General features: G+C 37.6%; 1 protein-coding gene across 1 annotated transcript in view; it reads right to left on the bottom strand.

Annotated features, from left to right (window-relative positions):
- WDR49 (WD repeat domain 49) overlaps positions 1–25,675 on the bottom strand; it is a 198,229-nt gene that overhangs the window by 6,251 nt on the left and 166,303 nt on the right. The window contains exons 16-18 of the mRNA XM_072618556.1: positions 21,682–21,791; positions 20,546–20,692; positions 4,394–4,559 (exon numbers count right to left, since the gene is read on the bottom strand). Of these exons, the coding sequence (XP_072474657.1) occupies positions 4,414–4,559; positions 20,546–20,692; positions 21,682–21,791 (403 nt within the window). The 3' untranslated portion in view covers positions 4,394–4,413. The remainder of the gene's footprint in view (positions 1–4,393; positions 4,560–20,545; positions 20,693–21,681; positions 21,792–25,675) is intronic.

The following is a 25,675-nucleotide window of genomic DNA, read 5'->3' as shown; positions in this document are numbered from 1 at the left end:
ATATTTCACATTGTCTGCTATTTTTTTTATTCTTTTGGTTTTGTTTTATAATTTCTTGGTTTCTCATAAAATCATTAACTTCCATCTGCTCAATTCTAATTTTTAAAGAACTATTTTCTTGAGTGAGTTTTTGAACCTCCTTTTCCATTTGGCCCATTCTGCTCTTGAAAGCATTCTTCTCTTTGGCTTTTTGGACCTCTTGCCATTTGGGTTAGTCTATTTTTAAAGGTGTTATTTTCTTTAGCTTTTTGGGGGTCTCCTTTAGCAAGATGTTGACTCTCTTTTCATGATTTTCTTGCATCACTCCCATTTCTCTTCCCAATTTTTCCTCCACCTATCTTAATTGATTTTCAAACTCTTTTTTGAGTTCTTCCATGGCCTGACATCATTATATAATTTTTTGGAGGTTTTGAATGTCGAAGCTTTGACTTTTATGTCTTCCTCTGATGATATGTTTTGTTCTTCCTCATTTGAAAGGATGGAAGAAAAATACCTTTTCATCAAGAAAGTGACCTTCTATAGTCTTATTCTTTTCCCTTTTTTGGGCATCTTCCCTGTCAGTTACTTGACTTTTGAGTCCTTTGTCAAAAAGTGGAGGGCATACTACCCTAGGTTTCAGAGGTTTTGTGCAGTTGTTCTCTGAAATATCTCTAGGGACCTGTAAGTTCTTAGTTCCTCCAAGGTGGCGCAATCAAGGGAAAGGAGTTTACTCCTCTCCTGGCCTGCACTGTTGTCTGTGAGCAACCACAGGCACTCTTTTCTGCCCTGGGACTATGAGTAGGATTCTCTCTCCACAGCTACCACCAACTCCACCACCACCAGTCAGTGCTTCTTCTCACCCCAGGACAGCCATTCAGGGCTGAGCTCCAGATCAGTTGCTTGATTCCCCCAGGGTCTTTAGGCAGAGGGCTCTAAAAGTGGAAGTCTCCTGCGGCTAGAGCAGGGACCTGACCATACTTCCTTCTCTTCCACATGATAAAGCTTTCTTACTAATTTTTGAAGCTCTTTTTGACATTTGTGAGTTGAGAAATCTAGGAACCGCAGGTACTGCCTATGATTCTGTGCCCTGAAACCTGCTCCGATACTGTCTATGCCCCGTGGTCAAGGCTGGACTGTCCTCCTCTCTGAGCCTGGTGCAATAGACCTTTTCTATTGGTGTTCCAGGCTATCTTGGGCTGGAAATCTCTTTCACTCTGTCATTTTGTGGCTCCTGCTGCTCTAGAATTTGTTTAGTCATTTTTACAGGCATTTTATGGACTATGGAGGGAGATCTAGAGCAGGTCCATCCTTCTACTCCACCATCTTGGTCTCTTCCAATTCTTAATTGTGATTGTATGGCCTTGGCTATGCCATTTATTACCTGTAAAATCCTGGTGAATAATTTTTTCCTTCATAGATTTCAGTTTCCTCCTTTGTAAAATGAAAAGGAGGCCCAGATAGCCTTTTAGGCCTCTAAGTGCTCTAAATTTAAAAACCTCAGATGGTCAAATTGTTGAAACATACTAAAAAATATCCAGAAAAACAGCTCAATAAATGAGATGATTTTTTAAAATCCCCTTATTTAAAAAAAAAAAAAACTAGTACTTATTAGAATGAGGGGAAGAAGAGAAGGAGGAAAATGAGGAAGGGGAGGAGGAAGAAGAGGAAAAAGAAAAAGGGAAAGGAGAAGAAAGACTAACATTTATAGAGTGCTTTCAGACTTGCTTAGTGTTTTATATACAGGGTGTCTCAGAGTAGTGGAGACAGAACTGGCTTTAGAATCTGAGGCTTTAGGTTCTATCTGAGGGGCCAGCTGTGTGATGCTGGGCAAGTCATTCTACTCATCTGCTAAATAGGGGGTTTAGACTAAATTATTCCTAAGGTTTTTTCAAGCTATGAGTCTTATGAACCATTAAGTAATTTTTGAGAGCCCATGAAGCATCGAATTTGGATGATGGAAATAATCTTAGGTTTAGAATCAGAAAACTGGGCTCCAAGTCATAGCTTTGGTACTTACAAGCAGGGTGATCATGGGCAAGGGTGACAGAGACCTAGTTGGAAGAGACCTAGATACAAAACCCCTCCTCCCATCACAGCACTTCCTAGCTATGTGACTATGTGATGGTCACAACCTTTTTTGAGGCTGTTTCCTCCTTTGTAGAGATCACCATCCCTATATCATGGAATTGTGAGGAGAAAATGTGTTTTGTAAGCAGGAGTTATCATTATTACACAGAATCATATCTTTAAGGCTGATAAAGCGATTTAAATACATTATATTGTTGAATCTCCTAATAACCCCATGAGATAGCTGTTATTAACATCTATCTTTTGCTAACAAAGAGCCTAGGTCTCAGTGAGGTCAGCTGATATGCCCATAGTCAATCAGCTGTTTAGTGGAAGAGGCAGACTTAGGTTCTAGGATTTCTCTCTCCCAAATCCAGTCCATGTTCCACTCCTCTTGTGCTATGTCAAAGGACATAATAAGCTTAAAGTGCTTTAGAAACCCTCAAATGTCTATATCAGTGTCACCCACTACTTTTCTCCCTGCTACAATTTTTTTCAGTTTTTGCTTTCAAAGTGTCAAAGGAAAAATGTATCTCCTAAAGAGAATGTAGCTTTTTTAAAAATCACTTTTGTCATTAATGTATTAAAGTGGCAAATAGTTGCCTCATCCTACAAGAGGCCATGAGATGAAGATCTGAGGTTGACCTTGTTTTATCCATGCCCCATTATACTCCCTTAATAAGTGGTTATTAAGTGTATGAATTGTCATGAGAAGATTCTTTAGCACTTTTATGGACTTGTAGAGAGAAGCATTATTTTTATGGATGTTATAGTTGATATTGGATTTGGATTTGGAACCAGACCTTTGATGTCATTGGCATAGAGTACAATGCATTGTCTTAGAGGGTTGTCTTTAGGCACTGGGAGAGAACTGATTTGCCTGAGGTCTCACAGCCTGTAATTAAGAGGCAGGAATTGATCTCAGGATTTCTTGACACCAAGGCCAATTACCTGCTAGACCAAGGCTTCTTAAACTTTCTGGGTGTCATAGGCCATTTTGGCAGTCCAGTGAAGTCTATGGATCCCTTCTTAGAATGTGTTATAAAGCATAAAATAAAATACATGCATAAGGAATCCAAATATAATAAAATGCAATTATCATTAAAAAAAAAAAAGCTCATAGACGCTAGGTTAAGAATTCCTCCACTGGACCATATGTCTTTCACGTAAATGATAGACAGCAAAATTCCTTTTGGTGGGAGAAACTTAAGTCCAATTGAAGACTTTTAAAATTCCACTAGAAAATCTCTTAAATCCAATTTCAATTCTTGTCAACTGAACCAAAAGAAATTCACTGACACTTTATTATATGAAAATCTCTCTAAATTTCTAGCAATGAAATCTGGAGTTTGAACTCTAAAATATATCTTGTATAAATGAAAATATATATATATATATATATATATATACACACACATATATACGTGTGTGTGTGTGTGTGTGTGTGTGTGTGTGTGTGTGTGTGTGTGTGTGTATATATATATACTGGAAAATGGAAAAAATGTCATGGATCAGAGTTATAAAAATAAGTAGGAGATTGAGTCAATATAAGGGAGCTGCTCATGTGACTAGACTGCTGCACCTGGGATCAAGAGGCTGTTATGCCTAATCACACCTCTGGCATGTACTGGCTCTCTACTGCTGGGCACATCCTTAACTGCTCTAAGCATTAATCTCTTCATTATTCAAATGGGTATACTGCCTACCTGTAGTCCTTACCTCGTGTACTTATTGTGAGGTTCACACAAAGAATTCTGGGTATCCCAGGAGTTGTAGTGCAATTGTAAGCTACTGAAGCTTATATATGCATAATAAGCATGTAATAATTATATAAAATAAAGCTATAATATTAAATAGTAACTAAGCAGAGAATAATTAAAACTATAATAGCTATTAAAGCTTAAAACTGTTCTAAGACTTTGGGGATACCCTGTATACTGAGCATTTAGGGAACTTTCAAGTACTACACAAATATTGTTATTGTCAGCAAAATGCATTTTTCATAATGAAAATTAACTCTCATGGCATGTCCACGTCACAGAAGTGGTGAGAAACACACCCGTTTTAAAGTATTTGCACTGGGAAGCCCTATATTTTCTTCTATCTTGATACTTAAGGCTAGAATACCTCAAAGGAAACCACCACCCTCTTCCATCATTAAATTTCTTCCGGAGCATTTAGTAGGAACAAAGGACAATGAGTGAAAAGTCCCACAAAAATAGTGAACTGAACAAAAAGGAAGAGCTTTTGTCAATATCCAGGTAATAATTAAGACATATTGCCGTTTTGGACTCTTCTCTCTGTGTGTGTTTCCATGTGTATGAAGTTTATGTGTAAACCTGCTTACCTCCTGTAACAAAAGAAGATTTATTTTTCTTTCAATGACATTTGCGTCCGATTTCTTTTCATCTTTCCTTTTCTACATGCTTCCTGGCATAACTGCTTGGCTTTTCGTTCCCGATCCAGAATTTCTTTGGGGAACAGGCTTTTCTCATCAAATGCTGCTCTCAGTGCTACATAGGTGAAGAGAAAATCCACATGAAAATCATAGTCTGATGAGAGGCCTGAGAAAAATTAAGCAGTGATAGCAGAAACACCAATTTATACTAAAACAAAGACCTTTTGGCTTTTACATAATTTGAGGGGAAAGTCTAGCCTTGAGGATATTGTCTCTAAACTTCTGCTATGACTTTAATTTTTATTTGCATTCTACATTCCACACAGCTAATTTTGATTTGATTGGATTTGATCGAATTTGGCTTCATCATGATACAAAGATCTGCTATTAAAGAGTAGGGGAATAAAAGTTAGTCCATTCCAACTTTATTCTTTTCAATCTACTTGCTGCTATCAAGAGCTCATAAAAAACTAAAAACAAATTATCCTTTATAGAAGTAAAGCAATTAAAGTAATCAAACTACGGTTTGAACATTTACATGGTCAAATGAGCGTCTAGTGCAATCATATCCTTGGAAAGACTCCGATCTGTAAGGATGCAGGTACTCTAAGGGGGTGGGGTGGTACAGATTATCCCCAGGGTCCCCAAGGATGGGTACCATGGTTGCCAAGGAAGGATGTAAAAAGTGTACCATACATTCAAGAAGAGAATTTAGGTCTCTCATTCTATTTCTTGCTTCATGCTTAGATGAAAAACTACATTTTACCTCAGTTGAATGGACTACTTTGATGAGCTTCTTTGATGCCTCAAAAAGAAAGCTATGATTTTATCAGTGAGAGAATTCCTATCATTGGCACAGATCACGAGATTTCCACCATTGGTTCCCTGAGAGACCTTGGCCAAAAAGGGAGAGAGAAAGAGGAAAAGGGAGGAAGAAGGAGAAACAAAGGGTGAGGGAGAGGGACAGAGAGATCCCTTGTGATAAATACATGTAGCTAAGCATACAAATTTGTTCATTGACTATGTCCAAACATGTCGGTTTCATTTGGTACTCTGAATTCATCACTTCTCTGTCTGAAGATGGGCACCATGTTTTATCCTGGGTCCTCCAAAGATAACCAACTCTCATTGTACAGATAGGGAAAATGAGTAGTAAGGAGAAGAAGCAACTTGCCCAAAGATGCACAGCGTATGATAGAGAGGAATTTGAATTCAAGTCCTCTGACTTCAGATCCAGGACTCTTTCCATTTATCATCCTGCCTTCCCACCTGAAGTCACTCTAATTCCCAAATCTGGATTCTAATGCCATGTTCAGTGCTATCCATCATGTCTGATTCTTTGTGACCCCATTTGGAGTTTTCTTGGCAAAAATACTAGAATGGTTGCCACTTCCTTCTCCAGTTCACTTTATGAATGAGGAAACTAAAGTAAACAGAATTAAGTGATTTGCCCAGGGTCACAGCTAGTAAGAGTCTGAAGCCAGATTTGAATTCATATCTTTCTGATTCCAGGCCCTGCACTTCATTCACTATAGCACTTAGCTACTCTTCTAATGGCATAGCCTTTGTCATAGTCAAGCCATAGTCGAGGTCACCTGTTGAGACATTGAAATGAGATCTTATTAGAAGACTGCCATTTAAAGAAATAAATGTATGAAAAACCATCTAGTAAGCACTTAACTATGTGACAACTACTAGGGATACAAATAAAAACAAAGCTAGACAGTATCTGCTTACAAGGAATTCATACTCTAATTTGGGATATCAACATATAAAAGAAAGTTCATTTACAGAGCCAATGGAAAAGACTTGAAGTCCTAAGGGATCAGCAGAGAGGTAGATGGTAAAGCCCAGAGATCCTGAGAATTGTAAGAGAGGTAAGATGACACTGTTGGGGAGTCTGCAGGGTGTAGAGGCAGCGGAGATAAGATAAATTATCACTGTATGGTCATTGAACCACTACTAGATGAAGTAACACCATTCAAAGGGATAACCATTGTGCTTCCTTTTGCCTAAAAACAGCACTATAGGATACGGACTTCCATTATTCAACATTTGGATTCATCCCCTACAAATACCCTCTCTGAAATCATAGGGAATTCTCAGTTCAGAAGGACTATCTGGAGATGCAAATCAGGGAATGACATTTGAAAGTTGCTTATAAATGTTCTTGTCTCCCTTGGGTCTCAAATAGCTATGAATTTCAAAGGAATCATATCATGGCATCATAGATATAGAAAACAAAGAACTTCAGAATTCAACCACTTCAGATTCGAAAACAGATGTCTAGAGAGGCAGTGACTTGCTCAAGATCACACAGGCAGTATATGGCATAGCCAGACTTGAGGTTTACCTTGTAACACACCTGCTGCATGGCTGAATCAGGAAGAATAGTTTCACCCAAAGTACAGAGTACATTTGTTGGGGAGGGATGGCCAAATGAACAAAGGAGAGATATTGTCTTCCCAGAGATCCACACTTTCCAAAGTTACTAGACAAAAAGGCATCAGTGGTCATATTACCAATGACCTTTTCACCCAAAGCCAGTCGTAACCAAAGACCCACAAAATGATCCTGGATGGTAAACTCCAATTTCTTTTCACTCCACGTAGCATTAGCAGAGATTAGATGTACAGTAAAATACAGTAAAAAAAAAACAGCAATTTTATATGGCAAAATTAATGCTTTATCTCTGGCATCAATGAATATATGAAGACCATCTTCTCCTAGAATATAAAGTAAATCACAGAATGTAGACTGTAGATCGTAGATGTGAACCAGGGACCTCAGAAGTCATCTACTTCAACCATTTCATTTTATAGGTGGAGAAACAGAAGATGAAGAAGTAAATGTGTTTGTCCAAAAGGAAAAGTAGCACAGCCAGAGTCAAAAATCATATCCTCTAACTCTACATACAATTTTCTTTCTAATGTATTGCATGGCATCTCACAATCTTTTCATACTGCCTTCTGGTGAGCTCAGAATCCCAGCACTTTTGGGTAAAAGGAATGGTTTACATGAAAATATTACACAATTTATTAATTATTCTCCTTTTGCTCTGCATTCCAAAATTGCCTTCTCTCTGACACAGAAGACTCAATTTCCTGTCTCCATACCTTTTCACTAGTTGTTTCCCAAATCTAGAGTGTTCTTTCCTCACCTCTACCTCATAGAAACCCTCCCTTCCTCCAAGATACAACCTCTCCCAATTGCTAATGTCTTTCTTCCCTAACTACCATGCATTTCTTTTGTATTTGTCAGTAATTCATTTTTTCATCAGGAGGGTGATGTCATGACTTGCAAGTGAATTGGATTTAAGTGAGGGAGGGCTGTACAGAGTCACCAGCTTCACATTCTCCTCCAGAGCCATCTGGGTCCATTGGTAAGATATAGACCAGGACAACTGGACATGGATTCAGTGGGGTATCTTGGCCTTTTTAAGCTAAGGTCTTTCCCAGCTTTCAATTTGACTGAGGCAACACCCATTCAGTGATTAAGGCTAGGTAAGAAATAAAGAATTGCATCTTTTACCTAGTCAAAAATCAGTCTGTGAGGGAAGATGCATACATACATGCATGTGAATGATGTATATTATTTATGCGTATAATGTCAAACGTAATTTCCTTGAAAGCAAGGATTATATATTTTTTCCTTTGTTTCTCTAGCATCTATTACTGTGTCTGGTACATAGTAGGTATTTAATAAATGATTATTTATTCATTGACAATGAAAGTTTGACCACTGTTTAACTATTCTAGGCTTCTGGTCTGCAACCCAATCGGAAAGTGCATGGTAACCACCAATGGAATGTCTGTTTCTCTAAATATACAGCTTAGACCCAAGCACAAAACCAGTCCTTTTAAGTACTCCAGACTCCTCTTATGCTTTCCCTAACCTTAACAGTAAGTTGCAAAGAAAAGTGAGAAAAGCATTGAGGGAAATGAGACCTTGATTGAAATTCCACTCTTGACATTTACTAGTTGTGTGCCCGTGGGGTAAAGCATTTAACTCCTCTATTTCCTACTCTGAAAAAAATATAGATAACAACTTCGATGCTCACAGGGCCATTTTGGGAATCACATGAGTTGATATTTATAAAGTGGTATATAAATGTCAGCTCTAATTATCTTGGCCCTGCTAGTCATTCAGATCACAGCATCATAATTATAGAATTGGAAGTCCCTAAGGAACCATCTAGACTAGAAAATCTAAACATTTTTTATGTCATAGAATCCTTTCACAATCCAATGAAGCCTATGGATCCCTCCACAGAACATTTTTAAATGCATAAAATAAAATACATAGAATGATAGTGAAATAATTTTTTTACCCACCCAAGTTCATAGATCCCAGAAATCTAACCAAGTTAAGAACCTCTAAACTTTAACCAACCCACTAATACTGACTAGGTGATGAGAAACTTAACCTAGGCAAATGTATTACATTCATAAAATTGGATTCTTCTGAGACACCCCAAACACAATATTTTCTCTATGCTGGAAAACTTGAAAGAGGTTCTGAGGAATCCTTTGACGAAGTGTGACCAAAAGCTAGGTCTCAGTAGTTTTCAAATTTGTGAATAAAGCACATGAAATTTCATGCTGTATACCCATTGAGGACAGCTAGAAAATCATAGAGTATGAAAGATCCTTTTAATTCCAAAAGGAAGAAATGGGGTAAAGGACATTCAATGCCCAGGGGGGAAAAAACCTAAAAAGTCACAAAGGGATCCTAATGCATCTGAAAATCGTCCCAAGTTCTAAAAGTTATGGTTTTAAAGACTGAATGACAATCAGGCAAACCCCTCTCTTCTGGGCTATTTAACTGTCAAACAACCTCTCAGCATAAGCATGGATGGCATGAATTAATATTAAACTTGGGGTAAAGGATTAACTGCAGGTTAGAGTGATAGAAAGTATTAAGAATGTATGAATAATTATATTTTTTAATCTTCTTTTCTAGCAATGAATTTTTAATCCAGGGGTTTACTCTTTATGAAGAAAAGAGCAGTTTGAGCAAAAATGTTAGAAAAAAAAACAAAACAGAAAACAAAAGAGAAGTCACAGACAATATCCTAAGCGCTGTGGAGATGTCACAAGTCAGTGCTATGTAGTAACCATTTGTTAGCATGTGCTAGGCACTATGGCCAGGTGCTCTGCCAGGCCCTGAGGAAGCAAAGAAAACCAGGGATGAAGAATACCATCCCTGCTCCCAAGGAACTTACCCAAGGTGGATGAGGGTGGGGGTAGATGAGAGGTGGAGGATGACATAACATCCAAATGGAAGAGGATGTGTTGTCATCATTCAGTTTCATCTGGGGGAGAGAGAGGGGAAAGAGAGAGACAGAGACTGACACACAGACAGAGAGAGAGAGAGAGAGAGAGAGAGAGAGAGACAGAGGGAGAGAGAGAGAGAGAGAGAGAAGGAGAGAGAGAAGGAGGGAGAGAAGGGTGAGAAGAGTGAGAGGTTGCAGGCATGTTTAGCAGAAGCAGGCTGCTTCACATATCTCTGATTTCTAGCTTACCTACCTAAAGATTTCTACAATGGTACTCCTGGGTGAGATCAGTTCTTTCTTATTACCTTGCTCCCAGCTGAAGAATTCACTCTTGAGCATTTTCTGATTTATTCTCATTTTAGCAGTCCAGTTAGGACAGATAAGTGGAAGAGTGGATAAAGTGCCAGGTCTAGAGTCAAGAAGATTCATCTTCTCATCAGCATTGGAGTAAGGAATATTCTTTCTGAGCTCAAATCTGGCCTCAGACACTTACTATGTGACTCTGGGCAAGTCACTTAACCTCTGTTTGCCTTAATCTATTGGAGAAAGAAATGTCAAACACTCCCATATTTTTGCCAAGAAAAACCTCATGCATAGTATGGTCCACGGGATCATGGAGATTCAGACGTGACTCCAAACAGCTGAACAAGAAGTTACTTTGCTGGGAGCTTGACTTAGAGTGACAAGTAGGAGATGTGTGTTCACCCGTATTAGAATTGCCTTTATGGCCCCAAAGAGAAAGAGAGTTGCGTGTTGGTGGCCCATCTCTGGGAACTAAGACTTGCCAGTTTGAGGACAGACTGGGGTGAGCGAGTCAGAAGAGAGAGTAAGCATGTTGATCTATGCCAGAGGCACCCCATGCCTGGATTCTACATGCCAAAGACCAATTTTACCAGCTTTACAATGCCAGTCAGGGCCAGTATTTAGTAAGGAACTGTTTTAGGAAGACCTAGGGGACTTAAAAATAACAGTAAGCTGACATTTCTGTGGTCCTTTCAGATTTAATGAGCACTTTATATTCATTTTCTCATTTGAGCCTCCATTAATGAGTAGGGATTACAAGTGTTATTCTGTCCATTTTACATATATTATACACATCCAGGGCAGCAAAGTCAGGAAGTACTAGAGCCAGGAGTTGAAATGAGTCCAGTCCTCTTTCTATCCTGATCCTTTGCTCATAAAGGACTACAGCTTCAGGGAATGAGCTGGTGATCCTTCCTTCCCAGAGACATAAATGTGATGCATACATTCTATCAGATCAATTCTTAGAGCATGGAACACCTTCAAAATTTACAAGGAGCTATCCAAGCCAGTGTCAGACTTCACCAAAGAACGTCCACATATTGGCATGTTGCATTTCCAAGGGGAATTAAAGCTGAAGTGTTCAACTCCTCATTTCCATCTCAGTCCTGCTTTTATTGATATCATGTCTGTCCCTAGAAAGCCTTTCTCCTAAGAATCTTCCATCTTTGAAATTCTTCCTAATAGTTTGTGCAACAAAAATGAGCCCACCCTCTGGGTGGTTCAGTCTTAGATGGCTGACTTTCTTGATTGGATTCATACAAATGAAAAGGAATTACTTGAAGTTCTAATAGTCAAAACAATCTTGGCAAAGTAAGGGGGGGAAAGAGCCCAGGATTTGGAGCTACTTCTTGTGTTCACTAGCTTCTCTGGCCCTTATGGGGGGGGGGGGGGAGGGATGGATTGGCTTTGATTATTTGATATGAAGGAAATCCAAGAGATGAAATTATTTAAGAAAGCTGTGTCAGGATTTACCCTAAACTGCAAATAATTAAAATGTAGCAGCCTCTGTAATCCTGCTGGGCACAACAGATTGCTTTGCTTTTGAGAATCACCCCTTTGGCTCCAATTGTCCCCCTTCTGAGGAGAGGGTTCTCCGGTGTTTTGGTGGTTACTTTTGTATCTACATCTCTGCAGCTTAGATCAACCCTCACTCATAGTAGGTACTTAGCAAATGTTCATGGGATGGAATGAAGTCAAATTTTACAGAATGAAAGGTTCATGGACCAATGCAGATCCTCTGGCTGAGAGTATCCCATGTGCTGACCTAATCACTTAACTGTCTCAGTACTTTGCTGGTTCCTGACTGCTGACCAGATTTGGACTTGCTGCTTCATGTGGACTGGAGAGGCAATATGATGTACGGACCAGAATTTTACATGCAAAGTGAAGAAGACCTTGGTTGCTTCATACACTTACTGTGTGACCTTAGTTAAGTCACATTGCCCCTCTCTGACCCTTAGATCGCTCATCTGTAAGAGGGGGATAATAATGCCATAAAGAATGTTGTGTGTATGAAATGAGACAATATTCATAAAGCACTGAAAATTTCATAATACAATAAATATTAATACATATAAATATCATCGTTATTACTTCAGAGTTTTCTTGACCCTTGCTGCTAGCCTTGCTTCCCAGTTTCTGTCACTTCTCATAAAGCAATGGGCTCAGCCTGAAGTTCTAAAAGAAATTTCTGAAGCCAGATTATCTATAAAAAATATATAGGAATGAGGACTATGTCACCACAGTGCATACAGTGCCTGGCCTAGAGTCAGGAAGACTCAACTTCCTGAGTTCAAATCCAGCCTCAGAAACTTAACTAGTTGTGTGGCCCTGGGCAAGTCATTTAACCTTGTTTGCCTCAGTTTCCTCATCTGTAAAATGATCTGGAGAAGGAAATAGCAAACCATTCTAGCATCTTTGCCAAGAAAACCCCAAGTAAGGTCAATGAAGACTCAGACACAACTGAAAAATGACTAAACGACAATAAAGGAATGAGGTATCGTGGGATCAAAAGGTATACTGTTTAAGCCTAAAATCAAATTCAATGCTCCCTCAGCTGTCCAAGTATTTAGAATGTAGGCATATCTATGTTATAAGGGCTGTGGCATATTACCTTTGGTTATATACAAATATGGATATATCTATATGTACACAAATGCATATATATGTACATATATACACACATGCATATATACATATATGTGTATACATATATCATGATATTATATGTGTGTATATTAATACATACACACATATATGATATCCATTGGCATATTGGCATATTCCTCATAAAGAGGGTTGGAGAAGACGTCTTGAAGAAATCTTTGGGACCTGAGAGAAATTAGAGACAGAGATAAAGAGGGAGAGAGTTCCAGGAATAGGGTACAGCAAAGGGAAATGCCCAGAGTGGGAGTGTCTCACATGAGAAATGACAAGAAGGCCAGTGGCCCTGGATGATAGAGTACATGATTTATAAATATATATAAATATATGAATCATATATAAATATATGATTTAGGGATATTGGAAAAGTAGAAATGGGGGAGGTTATGATGAGCTTTAAAAGACAAATGAATTATTTGATATTTGATTCTGAAGATAACAAGAAGCTACTGGTGTTGAATAAGTTGGGGGAGAGGGCTTTCTGATGATGCATGAATCTGTCTTCAGATCATTAATAAACATTCACTTAATTCTCAATTATTCTAAATGTGAGATTTTTTTACCAAAGTCAAACATGGTTATATACTTCTAAAGGAACTAAAACCTCATCAATATTGACATTCTTGCAATAAAAGAAATAAAAAGACAAAGAGAAGTTACTGCTTAACAGAAGGATGGCTCCCAGATTATGAGAGGCAAATAAAAAGGCTGGTTTCACTGTGTATCCAAAGGCAACAGGAAACATCAGCTCAGCACAGAACATTTGGGGACTTTATCTTGCAGTTCTCATGATGAACATATACAAAAGACCATTATGAAGAGAATGGCAGCATCTCTTAGAGAACAGTGACAAACATGCATTTATTAAGATCTAACACATTCCAGGCACTATGGTAGGTGTTTGGGATACAAATAGAAAAGGGAGAGAATTATGGCCCAAGGAAGCTTACGTTTCATATGGAGTATACAATATGCTCACAGTTAAGTCAACACAGGATATGTACTAAATAAATACATAGTAATTGGAACTAGGGGAGGAATTAAGAAAGAGAAAATCAGGAGAGGTCTTAAAGGAGGTAGGAATAGATTAGATGAAGGGGGTTGATAGGAGATCTCTGATCACTTTAGAGGGAAGTGTGTTTTTGTATCGTACTGTGCAAGATACAGGCAAGACCCTATATTTCTCATAGGAGATGGCTCTCCATGATTGGGTATGAATTGCTTGTGCCAAATTGTTGTGGAGAGAAGACACCCACTTTTGTGGATTGTATCAGTCACAGAGTCAGCCTTTTTAGCATTTTTTTCCTTTTCCTTTTTGGAAAACAAAACAGTACTCAGCAGAGCTAAGAGTTCACCTGGACCCTGGAGAAGAAGGAGTCCCAACCAACCCAGAACTACAAATGGCAACCTTGGGATATAGGTACATGAGAAATGCTTATGGCCCCATCCATGTGGATTGACACCCTTGATCTGAAGTTTCTGGCTCTGGTCTTGGAGAAACACTGGTATGACTTCTGCTTCTTGGACAGAGAACTATATTGTTATAAACACTACTAATACCTATGAAAAAGGCATGTCAGTTTACTTCCCTCCTCTTCTACTCACCATCACTGTGACTTCCCAGATCACATTTCCCATCTTTGACCTTGTCTTCACTCTATGTGTCATATTCCCCATTATAATGTTGGTTCCTTGAAGAAAGCCATTTCTCATTTTTGTATTTGTACTCCCAGTACTAAACTAGGTGCTTGACATGTAGTAAGTGTTTAATAAATGCTTCTCATTCAATCATGATTTCATGGCTTGAACTACAGCAGTTATGGAAAAGGAAACCAAATATCTAAGTGTGATATTACCTAAACCCTAGCCTTGTAGAGGGGGGAAATTCCTAGGTACTACTAGCCTTATGGTTGTCTCTCTGGCAACCCTAAATCCTAGAGCAGAGTTTGTATATTAGCCTTCTGGTAAAAGAAGGGGAGCTCCTGGGTAGAGCCAGCTTCTTTGAGAGAAAAGAATGGTTCATGTGGTTCCCAAAGAGGAAGAACGGTAAGGAAGTTTAAGCTATGAGATGGTGGAGTGAAAAAATTGAACTTAATTCTCTCCTATTTTTACTGTGAATTACTAAAACATAGATCTGATTATGAATGAATGGTCTGTCTAGCAACCTCCCTTTGAGGGGGAGCCAAAGAATTCAGGATAATTCCATGAGCCTCAAAACCTCCTGGAGGTGACAAAGATACTTACTAGCATTTTTAAGCTGCCTCACTAGAAACTCAAAGTTTATTTTACTTCTGAAGGAATTCCAAAGCCTGTGGAGGTGCTAGGAAGTATTTGAAGGACTATACAGGCCCTGGAGAAATATGGGATGCACTGAAGAAATAACAGGAATCACATTGACTATCCATGGTCTACTGTGAGTCCTCATTAGGATTTTACATTTCCCACTGAGTGGAATAAAGGCCATGCCATAGCCATCATACATTGCTATTTTAGTGTTTGCAAGAAATCTGAGGGGCCTTTCACCTACATATGTGAACGTCAAGACATAACCTATATTTTACTTACATTATGAAATATCTAACAGCAACCTCTGAGTAGAGGCATCTTGAGCCCAAGAAGCATAATGGGGGAGGCAAAGGGAAGTAGTAGAAAGAGAAGGAAAGTTGAACTGAGTCTTCATAAATCCAGAGTTTGAGGTGCTGGGACACTGGGTTATATAGAGAATGACAAATCACATTATACTAACGTGTAATGTAGTATCTTCAGTGGGAAAGCAGGCACAGGCAAGAACGATAGATAATGTTGGAAAATAATGTTCAATATTAAGGATTAAAGACAAAAATTTTCTGTACTACTAAAAAGATATACACCTATATACCATGAATACTTTATTCCAAAAAGAGTTGAAAAGCAATGAATAGCATTAATTTATTTTAAAAATTGCTATATGTATATTTAATGGAGAAAAAAGATTGATTTCTGAGGTGGAAAGCATTTCGGAGTCAATGTTTTTGCCTTTCTTTTTATCCTTGGCACTTAGCATCTTAACTGGTATACAGTAGGTGCTTAATAAATGATTGTTGACTGGTCTCCATTCCGCTCTTTGTATGCATTCAGACCAATAACTAGTTTCACAAGGTGTCAAAATCAACCAAATTAGAAAGATAAAAATGACACCTGTCACAATTACATCAAACGACCTACTTAAATAAACTGTTGACTATGAAAAACAGAAAGTGGACAAAAGTGAAGACATTGACTCTGAGTATCATCAATTTTAGGGAAGTTTAATTTGAACAATGTATTGAGCAAGAACCCAGAAACCACCTCAGTATGTACTTGCTTGATCTCCTTACCTTTGGAGAGGTATGGCAGCCACAGACAGCACAATAGAATACCAGCTGATTTTCCAAACATTACAGATTAGGATCATGTATGATTATAAGCAGTATCATGTACCATGTCATAAGACATAAAAAATAGTGGAGAAAAAGAAGAGTCTTTCAAAAATCTGGCACACAACTCATCCAATCATCCCTAGATTATCCCTAGAGCATTTACAGAGGAAACCAGAAGTTGGACAGTGTATATACCAACAATGGAAAAGAATTGCCAGTACTTTTAAGAGAGTAAATTCTTGTCAACAATGGCAGTAGAACGACCACATTTGAGTTCTAACAACTTAATCATTCCAGAATTCTGTGAGAAAATGAAAATGATATTTAATAGAATTAAATTGAGAATAATTTAATCTGATAACGTATTCAAAGAAGAAATTTGTGAAGGTAACACACTTTTAAAAGAACTGGGGTGGGGGGGTTATTTTCAAGATTTTTCAAAAGAATGGAAAGAATAATAAATGGTATTATTACCTCCAAGAAAGTGATTAAGAAGACATCAGTAATTACCAGTGAATAACCCTGCTTTCTCATTTTCACAGTATTTTTTAAACAAAAATAGCCTCTCCATATATGCAGAGAAATTTTGATGGAAATAAGAGAAAGGAACAGTCAATATTTCATAGATTATTTTCTGTGACAGACCACATCTCCATAGCAAAACTGAATTGCTTGAAAAATACAGAGAGTGCAAGATTCCTCTATATTCATTGTTTGTTGACTAATAATAATAGCGCACTTAATATGGTGCCTTAAGGTTAACTTAAACTCACTTAACTCACAATTCTGTGAGGTAGGAAGTGCAAGGGGCATTAGACACATTTTGCAAATGAAGAAACTTGGAGCTTAAATAATTTGTGCATTCTTATACAGCTAAAAAGTGGGATTCAAGTCCAGCTTTTATGACTCAGTCTAGTATTCTTTTTCCATTTTACATCTTCCTGCAATAAAAAAGAATTAGACCCAATAAAGCAGAATGCATATAAAAGCTCTTCTCTAATATGGAATCTCCCATGTAATTGATAAGAACATGCAAGTTTTTTTTGATACATGTAATAAATAAAAAGATGACATTTTGATAGGTGCAACTTTCTTCAATGATATTCTAATTATCAATATTAGATGAGGCACAGAACAGGGGAACATCTGCCTGTCAAAGTGTTCACCATTTTCAGGGAGAAGGTCCACACAGAATTTAAATGGAAGGATTCCCTATGGGCAGTGAGATCCTCCAGATACTCCAGGTGGCAGGCAACATTGTTTTTTCACCAAGGTCCTAAGTATGGCTGGATACTCTCAATAAGCTTTTCAGTAGCTCCAAATTGATTAACCTAGTAATCCACATAAGACAAAAACAGCTGAAAGGAATACATCTTTTTCTTAGTGGTACATGGTACAATTACAAAAACTGACCACATTTCAAATCATAAAACTTTTCTAGTTAAATTAATGTAGAACAACAAAAATATTAAATGCATACTTTTTAGATCACAATAGCAAATATATGTGTGTGTGTGTCTGTGTGTGTGTGCGTTGTATGTATATTCAATAAGGGACCATGCAAACACGAATTAGATCTAATTTGGAATTAGAATTGGAAACTAAACCTAATCTTAAAGAACAAATGGGTTAAATAACAAATCATTGAATCAATCAATAATTACATTAAAAAGAATGACAATAAGGAGAAAAATATCAAAACCTATGGGATTCAGCAAAAGCAATAATCAGATTATATATATATATATATATATATATATATACATATATATATATAATTATATCTCTAAATGATCATATCCATAAAATAGAGTAAGAGCACATCAATGAATTGGGTATGCATATTTTTTTAAAAACTAGAAAAAGAACAATTAAAAATCCCCATTAAATACCTAATTAGAAATCTTAAAAATTAAAGGTGAGAATAAAATTGAATGTAAGAAAACCATTGAATTAATAAGTAAAAGTAGGAACTGGTTTTATGAATATGATTTTTTAAAAGGAGAAGAAAACCAAATAACTAGTATTAAAAGTAGAGTGAATGAACCAGTAGTGAAGATGGAATCAAATAGTTATTTTGCCCAATTGCATGACAATAAATTTAATAATTTAAGTGAAATAGCAGAATATTTACAAAGATGTAAACTGCCTAGATTAATAGAAGAGGAAATAGAATATCAAAATAAATCTATTTTAGAAAAATAAATCTATTCTAGAAAAAAATTAAGTCCATAAATAAGCTTCTTAAGGGGGGAAAATACTGACCTGATGAATTTACAAGTAAATTCCATCAAACATTTAAAGATCACCTAATTCCAATATTAAATAAATTATTTGAAATAATAGCAAAGGAGTTCTACCAAACTTTTTTTATGAAACAAATATGGTGCTGATACCTAATCCAAGAACAAAAGCAGAAAAAGAAATTTATAGACCAATTTCATTAATGAATATGGATGCAAAAATGATAAATAAAATACTATCTAGGAGACTATAACACATTACTACAAAGATTTTATATACATTGTGTCTAAGTGGGATCTATACCAGGAATACTGGGATTGTTTAACATAAGGGGAATTATTAACATAATTGATTATATTAATAACAAAAATATGTGATAATATCTATAGATGCAGAAAAAAACTTTAGATAAAATATAACACTCATTCCTATTTTTAAAAAAACACTCAAAAGCATAGGCTTGATATTTTCTTAAAATAATAAGAAGCACCTACCTAAAACCATCAGCAAGTATGATTTATAATGGGGATAAGTTTTCCCAATAAGATCAGGCCAACATTATTCAATATGGTATTGAAAATGTTAGCAATAGTAATGAGAACAAAAAAAATGATGTACTCAGAAGAGGCAGTGAAATAATAAAACTATCTCTTTTGCAGACAGTAGGATGATATACTTGGAAAATACTAAAAATTCAACTAAAAGTTAGTGAAAACAATCATTTCAACAAAGTAGCAGGATATAAAATAAACCCACACAAATCAGCAGAATTTCTCTATATCTATATTTATATATTTCCATCTATCACCAACAAAATCCTTCAAGAAGAGACAGTAAGAAATAAGATACAATTAAAGTAATTGTAAACAGTATAAAATATCTGGGGATCTACTTACCAAAACAAACCCAGGAATTACATGAATGTAATTGTAGAACATTTTTTATACAAATAAAGTTAGATTTAAATAATTAGAGAAATATTAATTGTCCATGGGTAGGCAGAGTCAATATAAAAAAAATAACTATTTTACCTACACTTATCTATTTGTTTAATGCCACCCCAATTAAATTACCAAAAAAAAATATTTTGTTGAGCTAGAAAAAATAAAAAATGCATAAATTCATATATACACATATATGTAAACATACATGTTTGTGTAATGGTAGCCTTCTCTAGGGCAGGGTGGGGAGGAAGAGAGGAAAAATTAAACATGAATAGCAGAGAACAAAAGAAAACTTAGAAAGAACATGGAAAAGCAGGAAAGCTTTAAAAATGATGTGAAGTATTTATTACATTTTTAAGTAAACAGTATTAAATGGAAATTCATGGTTTTATATTGAATTCTCTTTGTGTTGTATTAGGTACATAAAAATGTACTTCTTTCTTGTATTTAAATTAAAAAAATAATTTTAAAGACAGAAGAATGAAACATCTTACAGGAGATATATTATCTGTTATCTACCAATTTTATTAAACACTTTCCAATCACATTTTAATCTGGCCTCACTCAGGAATTTTGCTGGCCACCAGTTTGAAATCCCTGATTTGACTTTCCATTCTTACATAGAAACTATCGTCTTCCTCTTTTGAAATTCAACTAGCATCTCTTACTCAAGGAGAAAGAAAAAGAAGTCTGAATTCTAAGAAAAATCAACACATCCTTTCAGAGCCACTTTTTTGTCAGAATGCCCAAAAATTTACTTCTATTTTCTAAATTGAGTTTTCTTATTCTATTATCATGTGTCTCTACTAGTAAGCATAAAAATGCTTCAAAACAGTTCCCTTAAGTATCCTCTAGAAATAGCTTCTGACATGAAGAGGGCAAGATCAGAGCACCAAAAACCAGTCTTTGACTTTCTCTTTCAGTATTTCTTCTTCTCTCTGGTCCACTAGGTTTTGAAAATTAATTAAGGCAATTAGGGAGAAGATGGCTTATCAGTGACAGAATCACAATGAGAAACGTCCAGAGTCATGACTTCTGAAAAGTTGCCAAATAAAATGTTTCTGCCTCAAATTTCAGCGTGGCTCAACAGGCCCTTGGCTGCTCTTTCAGAAAGCATGCATCAGCAGCCTGAGCTGTCTTCCATCCGACTTTGCACCCCATTCCACCTTAACCCACATTGCAAAGAGTCAATAGTTTTCTTTTATTTCTCTTCCTTTTTAATAAGAAGGGCATCCTGGAGAGAATAACAAAGATAGAAGAATGGGAAACTTACTTTCTGCAAGTGAGGCAATCTTTAGGTTTTTAGGGCATCCCTCCTCTGGCTTTTCCCTGAAATATTTGTCAGGGTTGACAAGGAAATCAGGTTTGTTCACCTCTGCTGCCTCCTCCAGGGTTCCAATACATAATGACCTAAATACACCTTCAGAACAACAGGATTTTTAAAAAATCATAAAGTCCCCAGAATCAAGAGAATTTTCCAGTCAAGTGAACTTTTCAAATCTTGCCTTCCTCATCTCTTGCAGCTGCAGCACTTGGCAAACTCTGTAAACACAGCTGGGTCAATTGATTCAGTGGTCCTCTTTCTATTCAAAGGGACCAAAAGGTGCTGAACACTTTCCATTCATTTTTATTTTTATTTTTTATTCCTTAGTCATTTTCACATAGAAACAGGGATTCTACCACATTGGAAAATCTCCAATTTCTTTTCTATTATTAAGAAATAGAGTTCTTTGTGTAGTCCCTTTAAAAGCTAGAGAAATAGCGCTTTCTTAAAAATAGAATGTAGTAAGGTCTGAGCTAGGAAGAGCTCTTCAGTTTTGCTGAAATGTTAACCAAAGTGGCTCTACTGCATTGAATATGTGCACAAGGTGATGAAAATCCATTTTAATTATGTCCATAAAAATGATGTGGACCAAAAAAAGAGAGAGAGAAATTGAGCCTTCTACTTCATGTGATAGAAGATGAGGGAAAAGAAATAAACAAAGGTGTAATTCAAGATGTCATTCTATAGAATTTCTACTTAATGTTATCAAATAATGGTGGATCTTTTTATAGCTCAGCTGAATTCTTCATACAACAACTGATTTGTCTGGGAGTGAAGTTTCCTTCAGTCATCAGCAGAGAGAAGATTGGCAGTGGAAGAAATCACATTATAGACTGTGATGTGAACCATAAACCAGTTCTCATCTCATTTCCTAGAAAAAATAACTCAGTATGGGAAAATGACCTTTATTTTGACTTACTTTTTGCAGTTCTTTTCTAATCATCAGTAAATCCACTGGCACTTCATAACCTGATCAATCTCTAGCATTGCCCAGTGCCTGGCATATAATAGCACTTAATAAATGCTTGTTACCTGACTGATGACTTCCTAATGATGAGGAGGATATGCGAATGATAAGTACTCACTTGATGACTTTGGGGTCAGTCCACTGTGGCAAAATTTGTATGACTTTTTCTTTAAAGTTGTGCTTTCCTGAGAGTTTGTGCCAGCATTGTTATTTTCCCCTGGGTTGAGCCTGGACAAAACAATCCATTATGGGATAAAATATTAACTACAAATGAAGAATAACAACATATTCACAGCTTATAAGAATGTTTGCTGTTTTAGGAATCAACATGTTTATTTTCTTGTTAACCCTATTTGGGCACTTACCAAATCATACCTTTTAATAAAATGTCTCAAGGTAATGTAGAGATAATGAAGGGCCAGACACAATTCTCTACCACAACTCAGGAAAAGGAATACCTAGATGATCCAGTGATAGTGTCATACTGCTGCTCCCATGATGCTAATCATAACCCATGCAAGTTTGCTCATCCCATGCCAGTCTTGTGCATGTCTTTCCATATGTAAACTGGGAGTCCACCCAACCTGTCAGAAACTTTCTTATTTTTTCTTCACAGAAAAAATACCAGTGGAGCACATGAAGTTTACAAAGACTATTCCTCACCCTTACTACATGGCCCAGCCACTTTTACTTTGATTCATTTATTAAATGGGTAATGGAAAAAAAAGTCAAAATATTTGGAGTAAAAGTCTTTACTTCTTTTAAAAAATTCCTTCTTTGTCATGTACAGCCATGAAGGGTGAGAGAAACAGGGAGAAAAATATGCAAAAAAATTCAGCCCAAATGATTGGATCTTGGCAGTGGACTTCATCAATGTAATATATATTTGAGCTGACTTGATGATTTGTAATTGTCCCCAAATAATACAAATAAGTTCACAGTTTCTGAAACCTATTATTCAACAAGTATTTATTAAGTAACTCCTAGGAAGCTTAATGGTATAGTGGATAAAGTAGATACTACATATGGAGTATTGAGTATCCAAAGTTGAATGAAAGCCAGATCCTGCCTTCCAAGGAGCTAATGTTCCACTGAATAGGCAGCATTAATGCTGTCTGACAACTTTTGTTTAAATTTTGGCTCTAATACTTAGTATCAGAAAAATCATCTGTAGAGTGAAAGAAATTACTTTAAATGATTTCTGGAGTCTCTGTCAGCCTCTAAAGTTCCATGATTAGAGCATTCACTTATAAATTGTATCCCAAGATCCACCCAGTGACTCTGGACTCCTCCAAGTCAAGTTCAGTCCTAGGGGATGACCAACAAGAATCAATTTCTCTATTTGGCTCATTAATCCCAAACTCCATGGTTAATTCCAGAAATAATATCAAAATAAAACTTGGGAATAATTCATATCTTGGTTTCTCCAAATATGAGTAAAAAGGTTACTCAGTCCCCTCATGGGTATTCAAGGAAATAATGTGTGTATTGTGTATATCAAAACCTTATTTCAGCCCCAGAAAATGTTAGACTTATAAAGGACTTAAAGAAGTCCATAAACAGATATAGAAAATGAACAAGACACTCAAAGGCTCAGAAGAGCTCATAAACATACAGAAAACATAGAACACACCCAAATAGCTTATAAACTACCTTTGGAAGAGAATTAAACTTGGAGGTACAATTGGAACAATACTTTGACATTGAATAATGATAGCAAAGGAAACGCAATGATAGACATCTTGAAGAAATACGTAGCAGAAAAAAGATAAGTGCTCACCCACAGAAACTGAGATGGAATAATTCATAGATGATGAGACAATATTTTTGAACTTCAGTAGGGTGGAGGCAGGGTGGCATTTGCACTTTAAATTTCCTCGGAAGTGTGATCACAGAATCTAGATCTCTAGTGACCAAAAGGATATTTCTTAGGCATCGTTAGTGTTTCACATTGACTTGGGGATGGCTCAAAGTTTATGATTCCCAACCTAGAGATTATCCAGATTTGAGTATCAGAACATCTAGGAAGGTGAATCACCCACATTGTTCCTAGGTAGCTGGAGCACAGTCTCCCAAGAATTGCAGTGTGACTCCTCAGAGAAGATAAACATACCTTGGGGTGCTGGATAAACGATCATCTTCCTATCAGACCTGCACATACCGAACGTGACACTTTACTTTAATGGCAAGGGAGTGGGGGGTGATAAGGTCTTAATTGTATTCTCCATTCCCCATGTTGTGGCTTGAGTCCTTCAGTTGCAAAGGCCATATGGGTAGTCCTTGTCTTTCCCCAAGACAATGTGTCATTTGAGAACAACCTGGGTGATCCTCTTCTTTTTCTAGGTCAGATACCTAAACTCTCCAACTTGGGGAATCTCAAAACTGAGGTCATCTCCTAGTCATCCTGCAAAGCTAAAGCTGCCCAAGAAATCTCCCTTTTCTCGCTAGTAGGTTAGATTCTGTGATCCTGCTAAATAAGACATTAAAAATCTATATATTCCCCTTCCACCTACACAATACAACAATAATGTTCAAGGACATTGTCTAATTGCCTATGAACTACCATCTCAGTCTGTGTAGTTGAGAATCTTTCTTTTCCTGCCACATGTTTCTTCAAGAAATATATCAATGGGGGGAGGAGCCAAGATGGCGGAGTAGAAAGACGCACATACACATAGCTCTGAACCCAAAACCCATAGAATGGCTACAGGGAAGTAACTCACGGCGAATTCTGCACCCAGAGGCCACGGAACATTGGAGCGAGGGAGATTTCCGTTCCGGAGAGACCTGCAAACCTCTCGCGGGGGTCCTTCCCACTGTGGACTGGGTGCCGGGACTGGGAGCTGAGTGCAGCCCTGCTGCGGCCACAGCACTGAGAGGAAAAGATCCAAGCAGGCTTCAGGGATGGGATGTTCAGCAGCCACGCGGGTCCCTCCACCCACAGAGGGACCTGCAAACCTCTCACAAAAGGTCCGTCACGCTGCAGACCCGGAGCCCAGCCCAGACATGCTGCGGCCGCGGCCGCGGCACCAAGAGAAACAGATCCAAGCAGGCTTCAAGGACGGGATCTCCAGTGGCCGCACAAGTCCCTCCACCCACAGGTGACGGGGGTCGGTGAGAGAGTCTCTTTGGCGGGTCAAGAGGGGAGTGGGGTACCCCCATAATTCAGGCCCCCCCTGGGAGGTAGAAGCTGAGAGGCAGCTGCAGACCAGGACTCCCCAAGCAGGCAGGAGCCTGGATCCATTGTGGAAGGTCTGTGCATAAACCCCCTGAGGGAACTGAGCCTGAGAGGTGGCCCTGCCCCGACCTCAGCACCTGACCACAATCTCATACTGAATAGCAGCCCTGCCCCCGCCAAAAGCCCTAAGGCTGGAAGCAGCATTTGAATCTCAGACCCCAAACCTGGCTGGGAGGATCAGGAGGCGAGGTGGGTGTGAGGAGAATATTCAGAGGTCAAGTCACTGGCTGGGAAAATGCCCAGAAAAGGGAAAAGAAATAAGACCATAGAAGGTTACTTTCTTGGCGAACAGGCATTTCCTCCCTTCCTTTCTGATGAGGAAGAACAATGCTTACCATCAGGCAAAGACACAGAAATCAAGGCTTCTGTGTCCCAGCCCACCCAATGGGCTCAGGCCATGGAAGAGCTCAAAAAGAATTTTGAAAATCAAGTTAGAGAGGTGGAGGAAAAACTGGGAAGAGAAATGAGAGAGATGAAAGAAAAGCATGAACAGCAGATCAGCTCCCCGCTAAAGGAGACCCAAAAAAATGTTGAAGAAATTAACACCTTGAAAACTAGCCTAACTCAATTGGCAAAAGAGGTTCAAAAAGCCAATGAGGAGAAGAATGCTTTCAAAAGCAGAATTAGCCAAATGGAAAAGGAGATTCAAAAGCTCACTGAAGAAAATAGTTCTTTCAAAACTAGAATGGCACAGATGGAGGCTAAGGACTTTGTGAGAAAGCATGATATCACAATACAAAACCAAAAGAATGGAAATATGGAAGATAATATGAAATATCTCATTGGAAAAACAACTGACCTGGAAAATAGATTCAGGAGAGACAATTTAAAAATTTTGGGACTACCTGAAAGTCATGATCAAAAGAAGAGCCTA

The sequence above is a fragment of the Notamacropus eugenii genome, chromosome 6, assembly GCF_028372415.1.
Source record: "Notamacropus eugenii isolate mMacEug1 chromosome 6, mMacEug1.pri_v2, whole genome shotgun sequence".
In the NCBI taxonomy this organism is placed as follows: Eukaryota; Metazoa; Chordata; class Mammalia; order Diprotodontia; family Macropodidae; genus Notamacropus; species Notamacropus eugenii.
This window is presented reverse-complemented; position numbering and strand designations above follow the sequence as displayed.